This window comes from Amphiura filiformis, chromosome 1, assembly GCF_039555335.1.
Source record: "Amphiura filiformis chromosome 1, Afil_fr2py, whole genome shotgun sequence".
Lineage (NCBI taxonomy): Eukaryota > Metazoa > Echinodermata > Ophiuroidea > Amphilepidida > Amphiuridae > Amphiura > Amphiura filiformis.
The window spans coordinates 22488828-22503826 of record NC_092628.1 but is presented as its reverse complement, the minus strand read 5'-3'; the positions used below and the strand labels follow the sequence as shown (position 1 = coordinate 22503826).

Here is a 14999-nt window from a genome sequence, read left to right as displayed (position 1 = left end):
GGACTTTTTATTTGAATATATACCATTCCATTACCGAACGGCGAGGGTTCTCGTGTTTTGTTATAATAATCCAAGAGGGCCGCCGTTGCCAACGTATATTTTGAAATTGTATATTTGAATTCCTGATGATATAATGTTATATTACTTTGTCAAAAACACCTAATAAGTAAATAACAAAATAAGTAATAGGAAAAACAACAACACTGTTTTTGCTAGAGAATTCCCGAAACCATTTCTTATCTTATTTTACAGGCTAAAACTTCAATAGATAATATAAACAATAGTGCAGAAAGTAGACAGCCTTGCTGTACATCTTCCTCTGAATGTACAAAATATCATACGATACCATTTTCCACAAAGCAACTTTCGCTTCATTTCATTTCTTTTCCTTTCCTCATACATCTTTCATTTTTCCATTCCTTGTCTTTCATTGGAAATTACTCTGCCTTCTTTCACTTCCTCATATGTCTTTTCTTTTTCACTTTCGGTTTTCTTTATTCTGTGTTCTTTGCTTCTTTCGAAATATATTATCTTTCTTACTCATGTTACATGCTTGTTTCTGGTAGTTCTTTTCTTCCTCTATTATTCTATCTTGGTTTTGTATCCTTATTTGCTGTTTTTTCCCTGCTCGTCGATCCGGAACTTGTTTTCGATTGCTTCTATACTTTGCTAACCTTTTACGTTTTTATTTTACTTCAAAAGTGGTGAAAAATATTTTGAGAAAGAAAGGATGTTAGGGAATAACGGGAAAAGCGACGTGTTCCTGTTTGCTTATAATATCTTTGGTCTTGAATGGCTTCAATAGTTGTTTTTCTTGGGTCCAAACATTTGCATTTATATCAATTACAATTGAACATTTATCATGTTTATGAATCAAGGATTTATTTTATTTGCATTTATATTACAATGTACATCTTGAATATTTCTTAAATATTCAACAACCATCTCCTATACAAAACCATATAACATTTTCTAGATTACCCTAGTGCAATCTACAAAAATATACCGGTTCCACCATGATACAACCATAGTATAGCACATCCCTTTGATGTTTCAGTAAAGAGCTGGGTGCTCCCCGAGAATCAGTGGCGTAGCGTCATATAGACACGGGTGGGGGCAGGTACCCCCAATCGATTTCAAAATTTAGAAAATCCCTTAGGAAAATTGCCGAAAAAACGGCTTGTGCCCCAATCAGATCCGGTGCCCCCTGATCATGGTCGGTGCCCCCTCCCCCCAATATGATGATCCACGCTACGCCACTACTGAGAATCACTGTCAATGCCAAGGGCCGCTAGTACAGAATCTTTTGGGGACAGCAGTCATGGGTCAATCTTCGGTAAGGTGCCTATTTGCAGTCCCGCCACTACGTAATACGTATCGAGATGTCGAAAAAAAATCGCAGTTGTTGAATATTGACATTAATTTTTATCTTAAATCATCAAAATATTAGAAGAAGTTCTTCTTTTGGGGAAAATTGGTTGTACAGGGTGTCTCAACCCCCAAAATCCCATGTCCCGATTGGGGTCATCAAAACTTTTGATGCTGATATATTTTAGTGGATAATTTCAGCAGCGTAAAAAACACCGGGAATTACAAATTATTTGTTGTCTGTTGTGGAAAAAAAGTTGTTGTAACACATATTTCATAGCAAGGAGTAAAAATACTTTCACCCTTTATGTCTAAAAGTTCCTGTTCCGAAATTTGCGTCATCTACCGTCACAAAATTTAAAAGCGCTCTGATAAGAAAACCAATTTTGTTAAGTCATATATTTGACAAGGAGAGAACGAGCCAATCTGCAGTCTAAATATTTGGACAAAAACGGTGTTGGTGCAACAAATTCATCAAAACTAATTATGTCTTCACTCATACAGATGGGTACCTTTATTAATCGTCATCTCCGAACGCTTCTGATCACTGAAATGTTCGCATTATTAACAGTTTTAAGTTAACATATATTCACCTTAGCATGAGAGTATCATTTCCGTCACGTGCCGGAGATGATACAGCAGCATCTCCATTCATTGACACCATCTTCATCACTCTATAAATAATGCCCTGTTTTGACCTTAAAATTCGTCAAATGGAATTGTAATGATACGTTGCATAATCTTGCATTACTCGTACTCCTTTCCTCTGTAGGTAAAAACTAAGTGTTCACTAGTTTCGTTATAGGACGTCATCGATCTTTTGGTTTGTTCCCTAACATTTACGCCATGTAAAGTAATCTATAAATTCAAGCTAATTGTTCACGAATTCTTTTCCCTTGTCAGATACGCAATGTGTAAGGAATAATTATTTACAACTTCAATGTGATAAATAAAGGTAATTTCTCTATTATTAGAACTACTGTATAATGAATATACAAAACAAATATAAGTTGATTTATAGATAGAGATACTCTCTAATATATCAACTCAAGTTGATTACTAAATCACATTTTCCATATATATATAAGATTTGCTGTGTATAATGCATTTACAAATTAAAGTTGTTTTTAAAGTCAGTGGCGTAACCAGTGGGAGAGAGGAGGGGCTTGGAACCATTGCCACCCCTCGCTGGAAGATTGGTATTTCGAACTAGCCATAGTCCCTCTCGCGCAACTATACAAACGTAGCGGATAATCAAGGCGATTGCAAGCACAATCCAAGGGTTCCCAAGTATTAAGAAGGACTGGGGGAACTAGTCGAATTTTGATCTCAATTTGGCTCCCGAGTGGTGGTAGATTTTCTTCTGGCTGCTCCCTCTAGTTACGCCACTGATTAAAAGTGCACTTTCCCTTAAAGGAAGGTGACCTGATATATTTGGAAAATCGAATTCTTTAAAACTTATGAATAACATAAACTGTTGTCCCTTTCAAGCATTCATGCACATGCAAAAATATCATGTAAAGTTTCATTGTAAATGCGACTAATTCTTCATGGAATTACTGACATTTAATACAGCATAAAGCTGGTAGTCTACAGTGTTTTTATTAATGATAACCATCATGATCATGTAAAAAATTGATATCAAATGAAAGATCCTATTTTTCTCATTAAGGGGGTACTACACCCCTGGCCAAATTTTTGCCTATTTTTGCATTTTTCTCAAAATTTATAGCGCATTGGTGACAAGTAAGATATGTATATTATAGGGGCAAGGACTACAACTACTGTACTGAAAATTCAGCAACTCAAAGCAAGTAGTTATTGATTTATTGATCAAATATTGGTTTTCCCTCATTTTTGACTGTAACTCCATATCTGTTGTCTGTGCTGAAATATACATATCTTACTTGTCCCCAATGCGCTATAATTTGAAAGAAAAATGCAAAAATAAGCACAAATCTGCGCAGGGTGTAGTACCCCCTTAACATACTGAAATTAGGAGTTCCAAGTCGGTGCATTTCCGAAGATATTATCAAAAAACTGCTGAATTAGTCAAAAATATGGTATACCATATTTGAGACTTTCGACAGTTTTTTGATGATTTCTTCTGAAATATACAGATTTGAAATGCCTAATTTCAATATGTTAATGAGAAAAATATGAGCTTTCACCTGATACCAAAATCTGCATTTTGATAGGGTAAAGTTGGGGACGAGGCTGTCAATCAGGTCACCCACCTTTAAAAGCTATATATCATGTATAATACATCTGTAAATTTACATTGACCGCTGAAAAGTGCATGCAGTTTCCATTACCGGCTTCAATATATTGATATTCATTCCCCATAACACAAAATATACATATAATTACTGAATATATACAAATTCAAGTCGGTTTCTCACTCTATAGAAGAAATGCCATTTATATTAGGTAATACCCTTAACACTCTGCGTAATGTAATCTTGTCCTTATTTTCCTTATTTTTAAAGTTTTATCCTGGAGTGTTATCCCTTTATCATGATTTATGGTCGTGTACTTTGCATAGTGACGACTTAAGTTATTCGTCTGTTTGTGAAAATCATGTTACACATGAATTAGAGAACAGGGATTAGACCCTCAATCAACCCTGTATGCAGCCCTCTATGGGCCATTTATAACGCTGAGTAAATGAATTGACTTGGGCCATTTTGGCGTTCTAGCTTGATCAGTTACTGATACTAGTATTAATATCGCATTTATGTCAAATCAATTTTGTATGCATTTTATTTGATTAATTGATAGAGAGTTATCATAACTAAATAAGCTACCATATTCCCCAAATGTCCAGGACTGAATCTATTTGCAATGTTTCCAACCTTTGGAATATTGACAAAGTCACTATACGGTCCCGCACCACCTTTATTAACTCCTGCAACTCTGAACTTCAAGGATCCCTTACAGGTAAGTGCGGCTCCATTGTAAGATCTCTCGGTCGTATTTCCAGCAACGTTACAATGATCTTCCTTAGATGATTCCAGTTGATACATGTAGTGTTGAATCACTCCTCCGCGGGAACCACACGGTATGTTATCCCAGGAAAGTAATATAGTATTATCATTTCTCTCAGTCACTACGATGTTGGCAGGTACTCCAACAGGTGCTGCAAAAAAAAAAAAACGTGGTTAATTTGTGATTAATTTGTTATAGTCCGACGTCTTTGGGTCCATTATCCGCTACGAGAGACACCGCTTTCCAGTTCGCGGTCGTTCTCTGCCGTGATTTGTCGCTCAAGTGATTAACTTTGTTCAGGGCCTCTGTTTTCCTTCTCTGTGTTTGTTGCAGCTGATGACGCTGCGAAAAAATTGCCACAGCGGAAGACGTTGAGGAAATTTACGTTTGTAGCTCGCAAGACGTATGCTTTACCTTAAGGATAATATGATGTGATCATCTGAGGGTCATGACCCTACTGAAAATATATCAGAATGCCTGTTTTTAAAGGTTCTTCCTTCATTTATCGATTGACTAGCAACAAAGAAATCGAACTGGCGTGCTATACAGTGATGAAATCCAATCTGACAATCCAGTCTGACTACTGTGTGTACAATGTGAAGTAGTAACTGAAATGTGGATTTTTTTGATACCATGCATCCACTAATGTTGAAAGAACTTCAGTAGTAAGCCATATTTACGGTATAATACGTCATAAGGAAAACCTCTATATCATTCTCACACAGTGAGCTTTTTCTGTTGTTTCCTATCACTCAAAGCCGCTTTTTTAAAATAATCTCTTCTCATTTTAGGTAATATCTCACTAAAGGAAATAGTTTTGGTGCCAGAATCTCAGTATGCACGACAAACCGAATCAGGGAAAATTTAGTGCCCACGCAAAGATCTTACATACTTTTGGAGAGGCTAAACTCCAGAAAACGTCATATGTTGTGCAGTGTACAATGTACATGATACAATTACCGCGAAGGTAAGTTTCCATCTCCAGTAAGATAAGTGGAACTACGGTATTAAATTTTGCTGAATTAAAAAAAAAAATCACAACGTGAACAAATGGTTTTCAACCTACCTGCTTGTGAAGTAGTGTGCGTAAGAGATGCAGGAAGATGTTCTCCAAGATCCCTTTGTTTAGTTGTTACCATTATCAAGTATGTGGAAAACGGCTTCAGACCAGACAGGGTGGTAGAAGTCATAGTTGTCCATGGTAAGCTTGTGTCCTCTAGATCTTCTGTGATCTCGCGACACTGGTCGTCCACAAGAAGTTTATAGTATATCTGGACCTCGTCAGACAAATCAGATGAACACGAAGGCCTTGGACTCCAACTAAATGAGATCTGATTGGCCGTTTTGTTAACCATGCCGATTTTGTATGCACAAATATCTAAAAACAAAAATCAAATAATAGCGAAACAAAATATGTAAAATTATACAGATATATCAGAATTATTTCAAATTTTGAAAGCAAAAGAGAAGAAAACCAGTAAATTATTATTACTAATGTTCATACTGCTGTGTACATGCTATCTTGAGCAGGAGTGTAACCAGCCTCTGCGTTCATGAGAGGAACCGTCAGAATTTGATTCCGAAAAGACGGACATGATCATCCAAAATCGCAATAATAGAGAGATTGCTATGTTCCATACGCGATGCGTGGACCGTGCGTTTATACGGCGTTCAAAACGTGCGTACATATTGCTATCCTCGGTTCCAACCTGGATGTGCTCCTTCCTTACAAAGGAGAACAAGGCGGCTGTAATAAAGACTAGCATCTGATCAGGTCACAAGAGGGCGAAGCGCTTGAAATTTAGTGGTCCACGGATCTCATGTCTACTTCAATACAGCTTACCTTTGATTTTGACCCAAAACTAAGGTTAACATGCTGCTTAAAATTAATTCTTCTTCTTCTTCCTTATTAGTGCCTCCCTCATATGTATGAGTATTATCGCCAGTGTTGTAGTCGAGTCCTCGTCATCCGAGTCCGAGTACGAGTCCGAGTCCTTGGTGTCCGAGTCCAAGTCCGAGTCCGAGTCCTTGCCAATTTCTGATGTCCGAGTCCGAGTCCGAGTCCGAGTCCTCAATGTTCGAGTCCGAGTCCGAGTCCGAGTCCTTATGTATCAAATTCAAGCCCCGGGGTTTTGACCAATACTTTATCAATGTAGGCCTATACTTAACATGCTTAACCAGAATTTTAGTTCTATATTGTTTTCTTGTAATACACAATTTGCTAGTCCCACCTTGCATGCCTAGTATTGTTCTGGGGCTGTGCAATAATTATGCGAAGCCCTCGGGGAGGTGTGAAACTGTAAGAGATATGCTTATCCCCTTTCGGCCTGCCAAAAATCGCGTGACCCCCTCCCGGCCTGCCCAAAATATTTGCACCCCCTTGCACATGCCATTTTTTTGGGATCCCAATTTACAAACCTTAAATGGTTTAGATATAATGTTGCGAACGCAGCGAGCAGGCAAATTTGCATAATATGTAAGCGTTTCCGTACTGTTTTCTAAGCATTTTGAGAGCGTTTTATTTGAAAGGTGACCCATATGTGCCAAAATTGCTTGTTCCCCCCTCTCGGCTTGCGAAAAATTGCTTCCCCCTTTCGATCGGCCAAAAAAGTTCTTGCCCACAATTTTACCTTCCCCCAATGCTCATAATTTTTGCTAAGTCCCTTAGGTAGCAAAGGGCCTACCTTGCAAACAGAGTATAATCACAGACTCCCCACCCAAACTTATTAGGCTTGTGTTTTAAAGAGGCAAAAGTTGCAATGACAATCAAAATATGACGTCACTACCAAACTTCAGGTGCCAAACGAAACGGTGTTGGATCTGGCTGTAGGCCTATGAAGTATTATTCCGAGAGTGTCACTCACATGTAAAGATGGTACAGGTAGGCTATGTGCGGCGGTCAAGGGTCCCTTTTTCATGCTCTCTGGCAGTTCCTTGAGACCCACATTTGCATCATGCTCCAGTTCATTGAGCCTAACACTCTGAAAATTGTAGCTCTTTAGCTCAAATTTGGAAACATTTTGAATTTGTTAGCTTTAAAGCCTATAATATGGCCCAATTTTAGTTCACAGACCTCCACAAAAATGTCCATATTTTGCCCCCAAATCAGTTCTTAGTTCCCAAAGTTCGGCGCCGCACACCCCTACCAAAATTTAACTTGAGTGCCCCAGGCAGGGTATTATTAGCTATTATTATTCATGTACATTCTACCATCTAACCAAGCAGTCAAAACAAACGATTATGATTAAAATCCATTTAACCAATTAAAGATATAACTGAAACAATTTTTTTTGGTACTTTTATTTACAAACTGAATTTATTTGCATGCAAAATTACTTAAATTAATCATGTGATTTGATTATTGATCAAGCATAAGAAGAAGTTTACAATGAACGAAAATAAATGACCTAAAAATGCCCTATTTTGCCGGACTCGAGGAGGACTCGGAGCCGAGTCCCCGAGTCCTTGGGGTCCGAGTCCGAGTCCGAGTCCAAGTCCTTAGCTTCCGAGTCCAAGTCCGAGTCCGAGTCCTTGAAAAAGGACTCGAGTCCGACTCGAGTCCGAGTCCGAGTCCGAGTCCTCCAACACTGATTATCGCACTGCGTACAGACAAGCTGTACTTATTTTTACTCTGGAACCTAGAGTAGATGAGTGTATTTTTGAAGTACAGTCAACAGTACCGGGATGATCCCTGCTCATAGTGCAGTTTTGTCCACGGCAAATTCACCGTGACCTTTTCAGCCATAAACCCGCTTAGTGAAGATTAAAACGAAATATGCAGTACTAAACCATTATAGTAATCGATTGTCCAATGCACATTTCTTACCACGTGATAATATTAATCCAATGAGCGATCGAATTGTCCGATACGGTCGACTAATCCAGTCGATAATGACGCTATTGACATGTACGGGTGGAGCTCCACTGACTGAGTTTTGGGGATTTTTCACTGGTTTGCTATCATTTACTCATCAAGGCGCTCCACCATTATTACAAGGACTATGCTAATAATTTAAAGATTGACATGTAGAAAATAAACCATACTTGATTGACAGAAAGTACTAAATTTGTACCTATTACGGTTTGGTGGCACTCCTCTTCCAAACGCGACCAAGTCAGGGCGGCCCGGTGAAGCAAAATGTGCATTGGATTAACACGGGAGTTTGGATAAGATGGTAGATTTCCTTTCTCATACAAATGCATGCTCCCCCGTTATTAAAGCTTCTATCGGATGAAAAATTCAGATATTTTGAAAAGAATAAGTAATTGAAACATAGAGCAAGTACTAAAATCAGAGCTTTTATACTTTTTGATATATGACGCTAACTAGTTCATCTCCTATACCCACAGCACAGCGCTACTAGTACGGGTCAATTACCTATGTGAGTGCCCCTGTGTTGTGTGCATACATGTAGTTAACAATAACTGCATGATGTATTTTCGAACAGCATGTGACGTTCTTTAACGTGCACACTACATTAATGTGAGAAAATATGCATGTACACGGAACCGGCAGCTTAAAGTGCCCTCCGAAGCACTAAGCAAATAGAGTGAAGTGCCTTGCTCAATGACACAAAGAGCCAGCCGAGCTTAGGCGGACCTGGGATTCGAACCCTCGACCCTTGGATTCACAGTCTGACGCCTTAACCACTAGGCCACGCTCCTCTCATTGTAATTGTATTACAGTACTTTCCAAATATTATATTATGGTTGCCAAAAACAAATATTTTGGTAGATTAAGGATCACTTCATCCATCATGACCATCGGGGTGAAAATTAGGCGGGTTGCATGAACCGTCGTAACGCCGTAAAATGTCAATTTTAACGTGGACCGTGCGTATATACCGCAACGGGTGTTTGTATTCAAAAAGTAAATCACAATCTAATTTTTATACGGTAAATCTCACAAGCATTTCAATGGACAATCTGTGCGTGTGAACCGCGCGTCAAATTTTCACACCTCAATGTTGCTTTATTATAATGATTTCTTACATACAAAAAGTGTCATATTAATAGTTTAATCTTTCCTTCGTACGTTCATTATCCTTGACACTCTTTGATTATTGTTAAAGGAACACATTTTGTGCATTTTCAAAGTAGTCTTCACATTCATTTTGAACGTGCAAAATCTTCAAAACTGGCTAAATACGCGACCTTGCTTCGATACAGTTGAGTGTTTTTGAATAGATGGGGCAGTCTTTCTCTCTGCCTCCTTCCACTCAGTGCCGCCGAGAGCCATTACGGGACCGGGCGTAAAATGAACGCACGGGCCCCACTTTTTACGGCCCCCTGAGGTGTCTTTTCTTTGCTTTTAGGGGCCCATTAATGTATGTTTCCTTTAATTTTACGGACCCCCTAGGATCCCGGGCTCGGGGGTCACGCACCCCCTTAACTCCCTTCCCCCTTGTCGGCGGCACTGCTTCTACTACGCCAGCATGCATAGGGATTCTTACCACTGCATTGCATCACGTCCAAGATCTCGTCTTCAACAGGAGTAATGAAATCAAGCCCACATGTTTGCACATTTCCAACTAAGTCGACGATGGTGAAGTCGACTTGTGGACAACAGCAGTTGGCCCTAGATAAAAGTAACAAAAATAATGGTGGGTTGTAAATTCCCCTATGTCTTCATTCAGATGAAATAATAAGCTCTCAAAATGTATAAACTTTGCTGCTTTCAATTCAGCAAGCAGACATAGGCATATATTCACGCGTGTGGATGTATCCACAAATATTTGTCGAATTGGTGGCCCGTGTAATCATCCCCACCTTGTTTCGCACATGGTATAATGATGAAGAAATGCTAACAAGTTTTCAGTAAATTCATCTACCCAGCGGATAGATATAGCATAGTTAAAATTTCAGTTGCTAAGACACTATGCTCACTCCGCTTCACGGATTGTCCCATCCCAGCAAACACAAAACGTTTTCGACATCATTCGCAAAAGGTTATAAAAGGTTGTCAGAAAACGTTTAAATGACGGGTTATATAAAGGGTATATTAAGAGTATAAAACGTTTTCATAAGCTTAAAAAACATTTATTGATAATCTACTGATCAGCAAACAAAAATGTTCTACCCAACGGATAGATATAGCATAGTTAAAATTTCAGTTGCTAAGACACTATGCTCACTCCGCTTCACGGATTGTCCCATCCCAGCAAACACAAAACGCGTTTTCGACATCATTCGCAAAAGGTTATAAAAGGTTGTCAGAAAACGTTTAAATGTCGGGTTATATAAAGGGTATATTAAGAGTATAAAACGTTTTCATAAGCTTAAAAACATTTATTGATAATCTACTGATCAGCAAACAAAATGTTTTACAGAAAACGTTTAAATGTCGGGTTATATAAAGGGTATAAAAACGTTTTAATAACATTCCAAAAACGTTCTTGAAAACTTGATACAAAACATTCTAAACAGAATGTTATTTTAGTTGAAAAATATTTTGCGAAAAATGTTTGCCCAAAATATTTTCAATAACGTTTTAAAAACGTTTTCATGACCTTTATATAATCCGACATTTAAATGTTATTAAAAGGTTTTGAAAAAAACATTTTAAAAACATTTCTGTGTTTGCTGGGTTCAAACATTTTAACATAATGTTATTTAAGTATTGACACAATATTTTGCAAAAATGTTTGCAAAAATAGTTTACAATAACATTTTTTGAAAACATTTAAAATATTGTTGTAGTGTGTTTTCATACAAAACTTTTTAAAACCTTATCATGACCGTTATATAACCCGACATTTTAATGTTATTAAAACGTTTTTACCTAAACCAAAAGCCAAAATATAACTTATTTAAAACGTTTTTAAAACGTTTTTGTGTTTGCTGGGATCCTTACCGATCTCCATCCTAAATTTCAAAATGAATCTACGCCACTGTAAGAAAGGGACATTTAAGCAGGAAGGCAAGAGTGAACGGTGAAGAAAATTCCATTATTCTAGATGACTAAAATACTAAAATTGAATTCAAGATTGTGAGTTTTTAAATATGAAAGATTTCGTAAGGATTAGTTCTAACTTCTTCAGGATAAACCTTTAGCAGTTCTGCATGTGGAATACCCTTTTTATACAGCGTATCACAGTGAGCTACCTCTTGCCCAACAATATACAAGTTGATTGACCATTATTTAAATTATGAATGGTAGCTCTGGAACGAGTCGTCTACAACTGCCTTTCTCAACTGATAGTACTGAAGATTCGAGCGAATACGACATGATTATGCATTACAGTCTTTGAACAAGAAACAACGATTTTTTTAAAAGATGTATATGAAGGTAGGTTTTCTTACTCGTAGTTCAAAATGGCTGTATTTGGATTCAATATAGACGTAGTTGATTCACTGCTGGACGCTTCGTTATAATCTGAAATGTTATACTCAGCTATCACCAAATCATCTTCTAGAAGTACCTGAGTTGACCATCTGTGAGATCCGCAGTCATCGTTAATCATATTGAGTGAGCATGGGTTGGTGACGTTTTTAATGGTACACAAAGGCTCACTGTTATCTACTGGCATCGGCTGTAGGTTACAGTGAAGAGGGGTAAAATGAGATGAGGTGGTCAAAATGTCTGCTCTAGATGTCAACAGTGGCAAAGCTAGGATTTTGTCTGGTGTGGACGGGCCATAATTTTGGAAACTTCTCAAAAGTCTGTTATACTCTTAATTACTAGGTGAAAAGATACTCAGGTGAAAAATGGGTGAAAGACATATTCTGCGCATACGGTTGCGGCCATCTTGGATTTTAAGGATATCAGATTGCGTGCAGTTTTTTCTTTACTTTCAATTATCAGAAATTAATGACATTTGGTATAGTTACAGGGTATGTATACCTTTAAACTCAAATGGAAAGCTTTTCTTGAAAAATTAATTAGGGAAACGAGGTCGTTAAAATCTAAATTACGCTTTTTCCCGCCTAAACTTTGGAAAAAATCACTTTTTTTGTCAAAAGTTGAGCAACATTATTTTAAAACTCTCCATTTGAGTTTGAAAGTATGTAATCTCTACATACATGCCAAATTTCATTGAGCTGTGATATACAGAAGTTGACAAAAAGCTGCGCGCAGGGTGAAAATAACGCGAAAAGACAAAATGGCTGAAAATGACGTTTAAAGTCTAGAAACACTGAATTTTGAAAATTGGGTTAAATTATTTAACTTATCAATTTCAAATTGTCAAAAATTTTTAAATACAGAGAAAAAAAAAAAAAGAGGACCCTCATTGCGCCCTGTTTTTCGCCTATTTCTGAAAAGTTAGCTTTAATAAACCAAAACAATAATTTCAATCGGCTAACAACTTTTGACGATATGCCCATTTAAAGACAAGTACATGTTTTTCACTCTGTCCACGAATAGCAAACAAAGTGGTTGGGATGGGTCATGCTGTTGAGTGGCCTGCAAGATCACCAGACCTCACACTACTTGATTTCTTCATTTGTTGCAAAATCCGAAATCTTTGCAAACGTATTACTGCTATATTCAATGAGGACTAGGGCTGAAACCTGTATTCGTCAAGGAGGCAACCAGGTAGAGGGCAGAGCAGCACAGTAAACTCACTTCAAAAGAACCAAAGACAAACTAAACAGCCTTTTTCAGGGCTACCTTTTATTCCAAAAAGAGAAATGACTTATGTTGTCAATAAAAAGAAAGCAATAAACAAGAAAGTAAGAAAGTAAGAAACATAATTAAAAAAAAGCCATAAAATAACCGAAAACACATAACTAATTGCAAGTATAGCAAAAGAAGTCCCATCCAAAATCAATTTCACCCAAATTAATGCCACTTAACAAAATCCATAACCCATAAACCCACCGGTAGAGCCCATTCCCTAAAATAAAGTTGTTATTTTATAAAGTTATAATCGAGGAATGTTTTATATTCATGCATGGTATATGCACTTTTTAATCTTTGAAGTAGCCAAACCTCCTCCGTGGACAGAGTGAAAAACGGATACATTTCTTTAAAAGGGCATATCTTCAAAAGTTATGAGCCGATTGAAATAATTGTTTCGGTTTATTAAAGCTAACGGATAAAGGCTTCTTTACATACCAACATATACTTGATCAACTTGTCTGAAATAGGAGAAACAGAGGGCGCAATAAGGGGCCTCTTTTTTATGGGACACCCTGTTATTGTTAATCATTAAAACTGTGAACAAATCAGGTCAAATGTACCTTAAATGAGCTAAATTCTAGACAAGTGTTCAAAATCAATTCCTAAAAACAATAAAATACATAAGAAATTCAACGCATGCAAAAGGATAGGAAAACGACAATTTCGTCTGCGTGTATTTAATTTTAATCAAGCAGCATTTCCAAACCCCAAATCGGATTCAAATGAAATAAAAAGCATTCGATAGCTAAGATTGTAAATTTTTAAATTATTAAAAGACCTCAAAATACAAATTTTATCGTACATACTGACGAATAGCAGATAATCATTAACCGTCCGCATCACTTTGTATTATTCTGACTACAGAGGGCGATACTTTATAGCATAATACTGGTATACCGGGACGGTTTTGTAATAATCGCGGATTCATCCGTATGCAGTATTGACGATGGATCTATGTCTACTGTTAATTGTTTAGATTTAGATTTAGCCAAATAAATTTTACTTCAAACAAAATGACAAGAAATACCAACACACTGCAAATTACGTCCGTGTCTACTTATGGAGAACAGGGAGATGCGAGGGCGGGGATACCAAATAAATCAATATTCAAAGGAATTGAAATGTGACACAACAACAACAAGGATCCGACTTATTTTGACTAAAGAACATCTGGACCTTTACGTGTCGATCTTCAATGAACTGCGTTCCACACTTAAATGGATTCATCATTTGGCTTGACTTATCTGCAAAAAAGTGTTCCAGTAATTTATTTTTTTAGTTGGTCTAATAAAATACTGATGGTGCCTTACTATATCAACAGTGTAAGGTTGAGATATTATCACGCTAGTTGTAAGGAAGTTTCTTTTTCCCGTTGTTTGGCTCGTCATCGTGATGGTTACAGTCCTAATCAAAAGATCAAAGAATAATAGGTTATTCAAATAGTCAGACAGACAGACAGACAGACAGACAGACAGAAAAACACATACCCTCATATGCCATTTAAACTGTCAGCATGTCAACAGTTGCTGACAAAGCCACTTGCTATCTCGGCTTTCGGGCTCCTTCATTTCTTATTTTGATTTTGACTGAAAACGAAATAATGATTGCCATTGTGTTGCTTTGTTGTACGAGCAGTAGGACATTTGAGCCACAGGATGCAAAGAATTTTAATAATCAAAATCAAAAGCTAAAATATAAATATATATTTACATGGTAAACGATATCTTGGCCCCAGTGACACAACTTAAAACTTTTCGACATACGGCCCAAATATCAACAAAAAAAGAAAAGAAAGATTTGCAGGGGTCCTAAGGTATAGGGAGTCAAACTACTGGGTACCACACACAAAAAACAGCGTGGTACACTCTTAAAACCTCAGTCGATTGGGGTATAGTGGAAAAAGGTCTCGATCACTAGATATCACCTGATTCTAGACATAATTTCAATAGAACCTCAAATCGACTATATCGTTTAAGACGCTCCATGTGGAGTTATGTGGTCATTTGGCGTCCCTGTCGCG

The 14999-nt window shown here is 37.4% G+C and overlaps 1 protein-coding gene across 3 annotated transcripts in view; it reads right to left on the bottom strand.

Annotated features, from left to right (window-relative positions):
* LOC140170442 (von Willebrand factor A domain-containing protein 7-like) overlaps positions 1 to 14999 on the bottom strand; it is a 70764-nt gene that overhangs the window by 37824 nt on the left and 17941 nt on the right. For 2 of the 3 annotated variants that reach the window (XM_072193840.1, XM_072193894.1), the window contains exons 16-19: positions 14290 to 14383; positions 11659 to 11888; positions 9810 to 9934; positions 5423 to 5734 (exon numbers count right to left, since the gene is read on the bottom strand). In XM_072193840.1, the coding sequence (XP_072049941.1) occupies positions 5423 to 5734; positions 9810 to 9934; positions 11659 to 11888; positions 14290 to 14383 (761 nt within the window). Of the gene's footprint in view, positions 1 to 2163; positions 4508 to 5422; positions 5735 to 9809; positions 9935 to 11658; positions 11889 to 14289; positions 14384 to 14999 lie in introns of those variants that run through there. The other variant, XM_072193911.1, reaches the window with a different exon arrangement.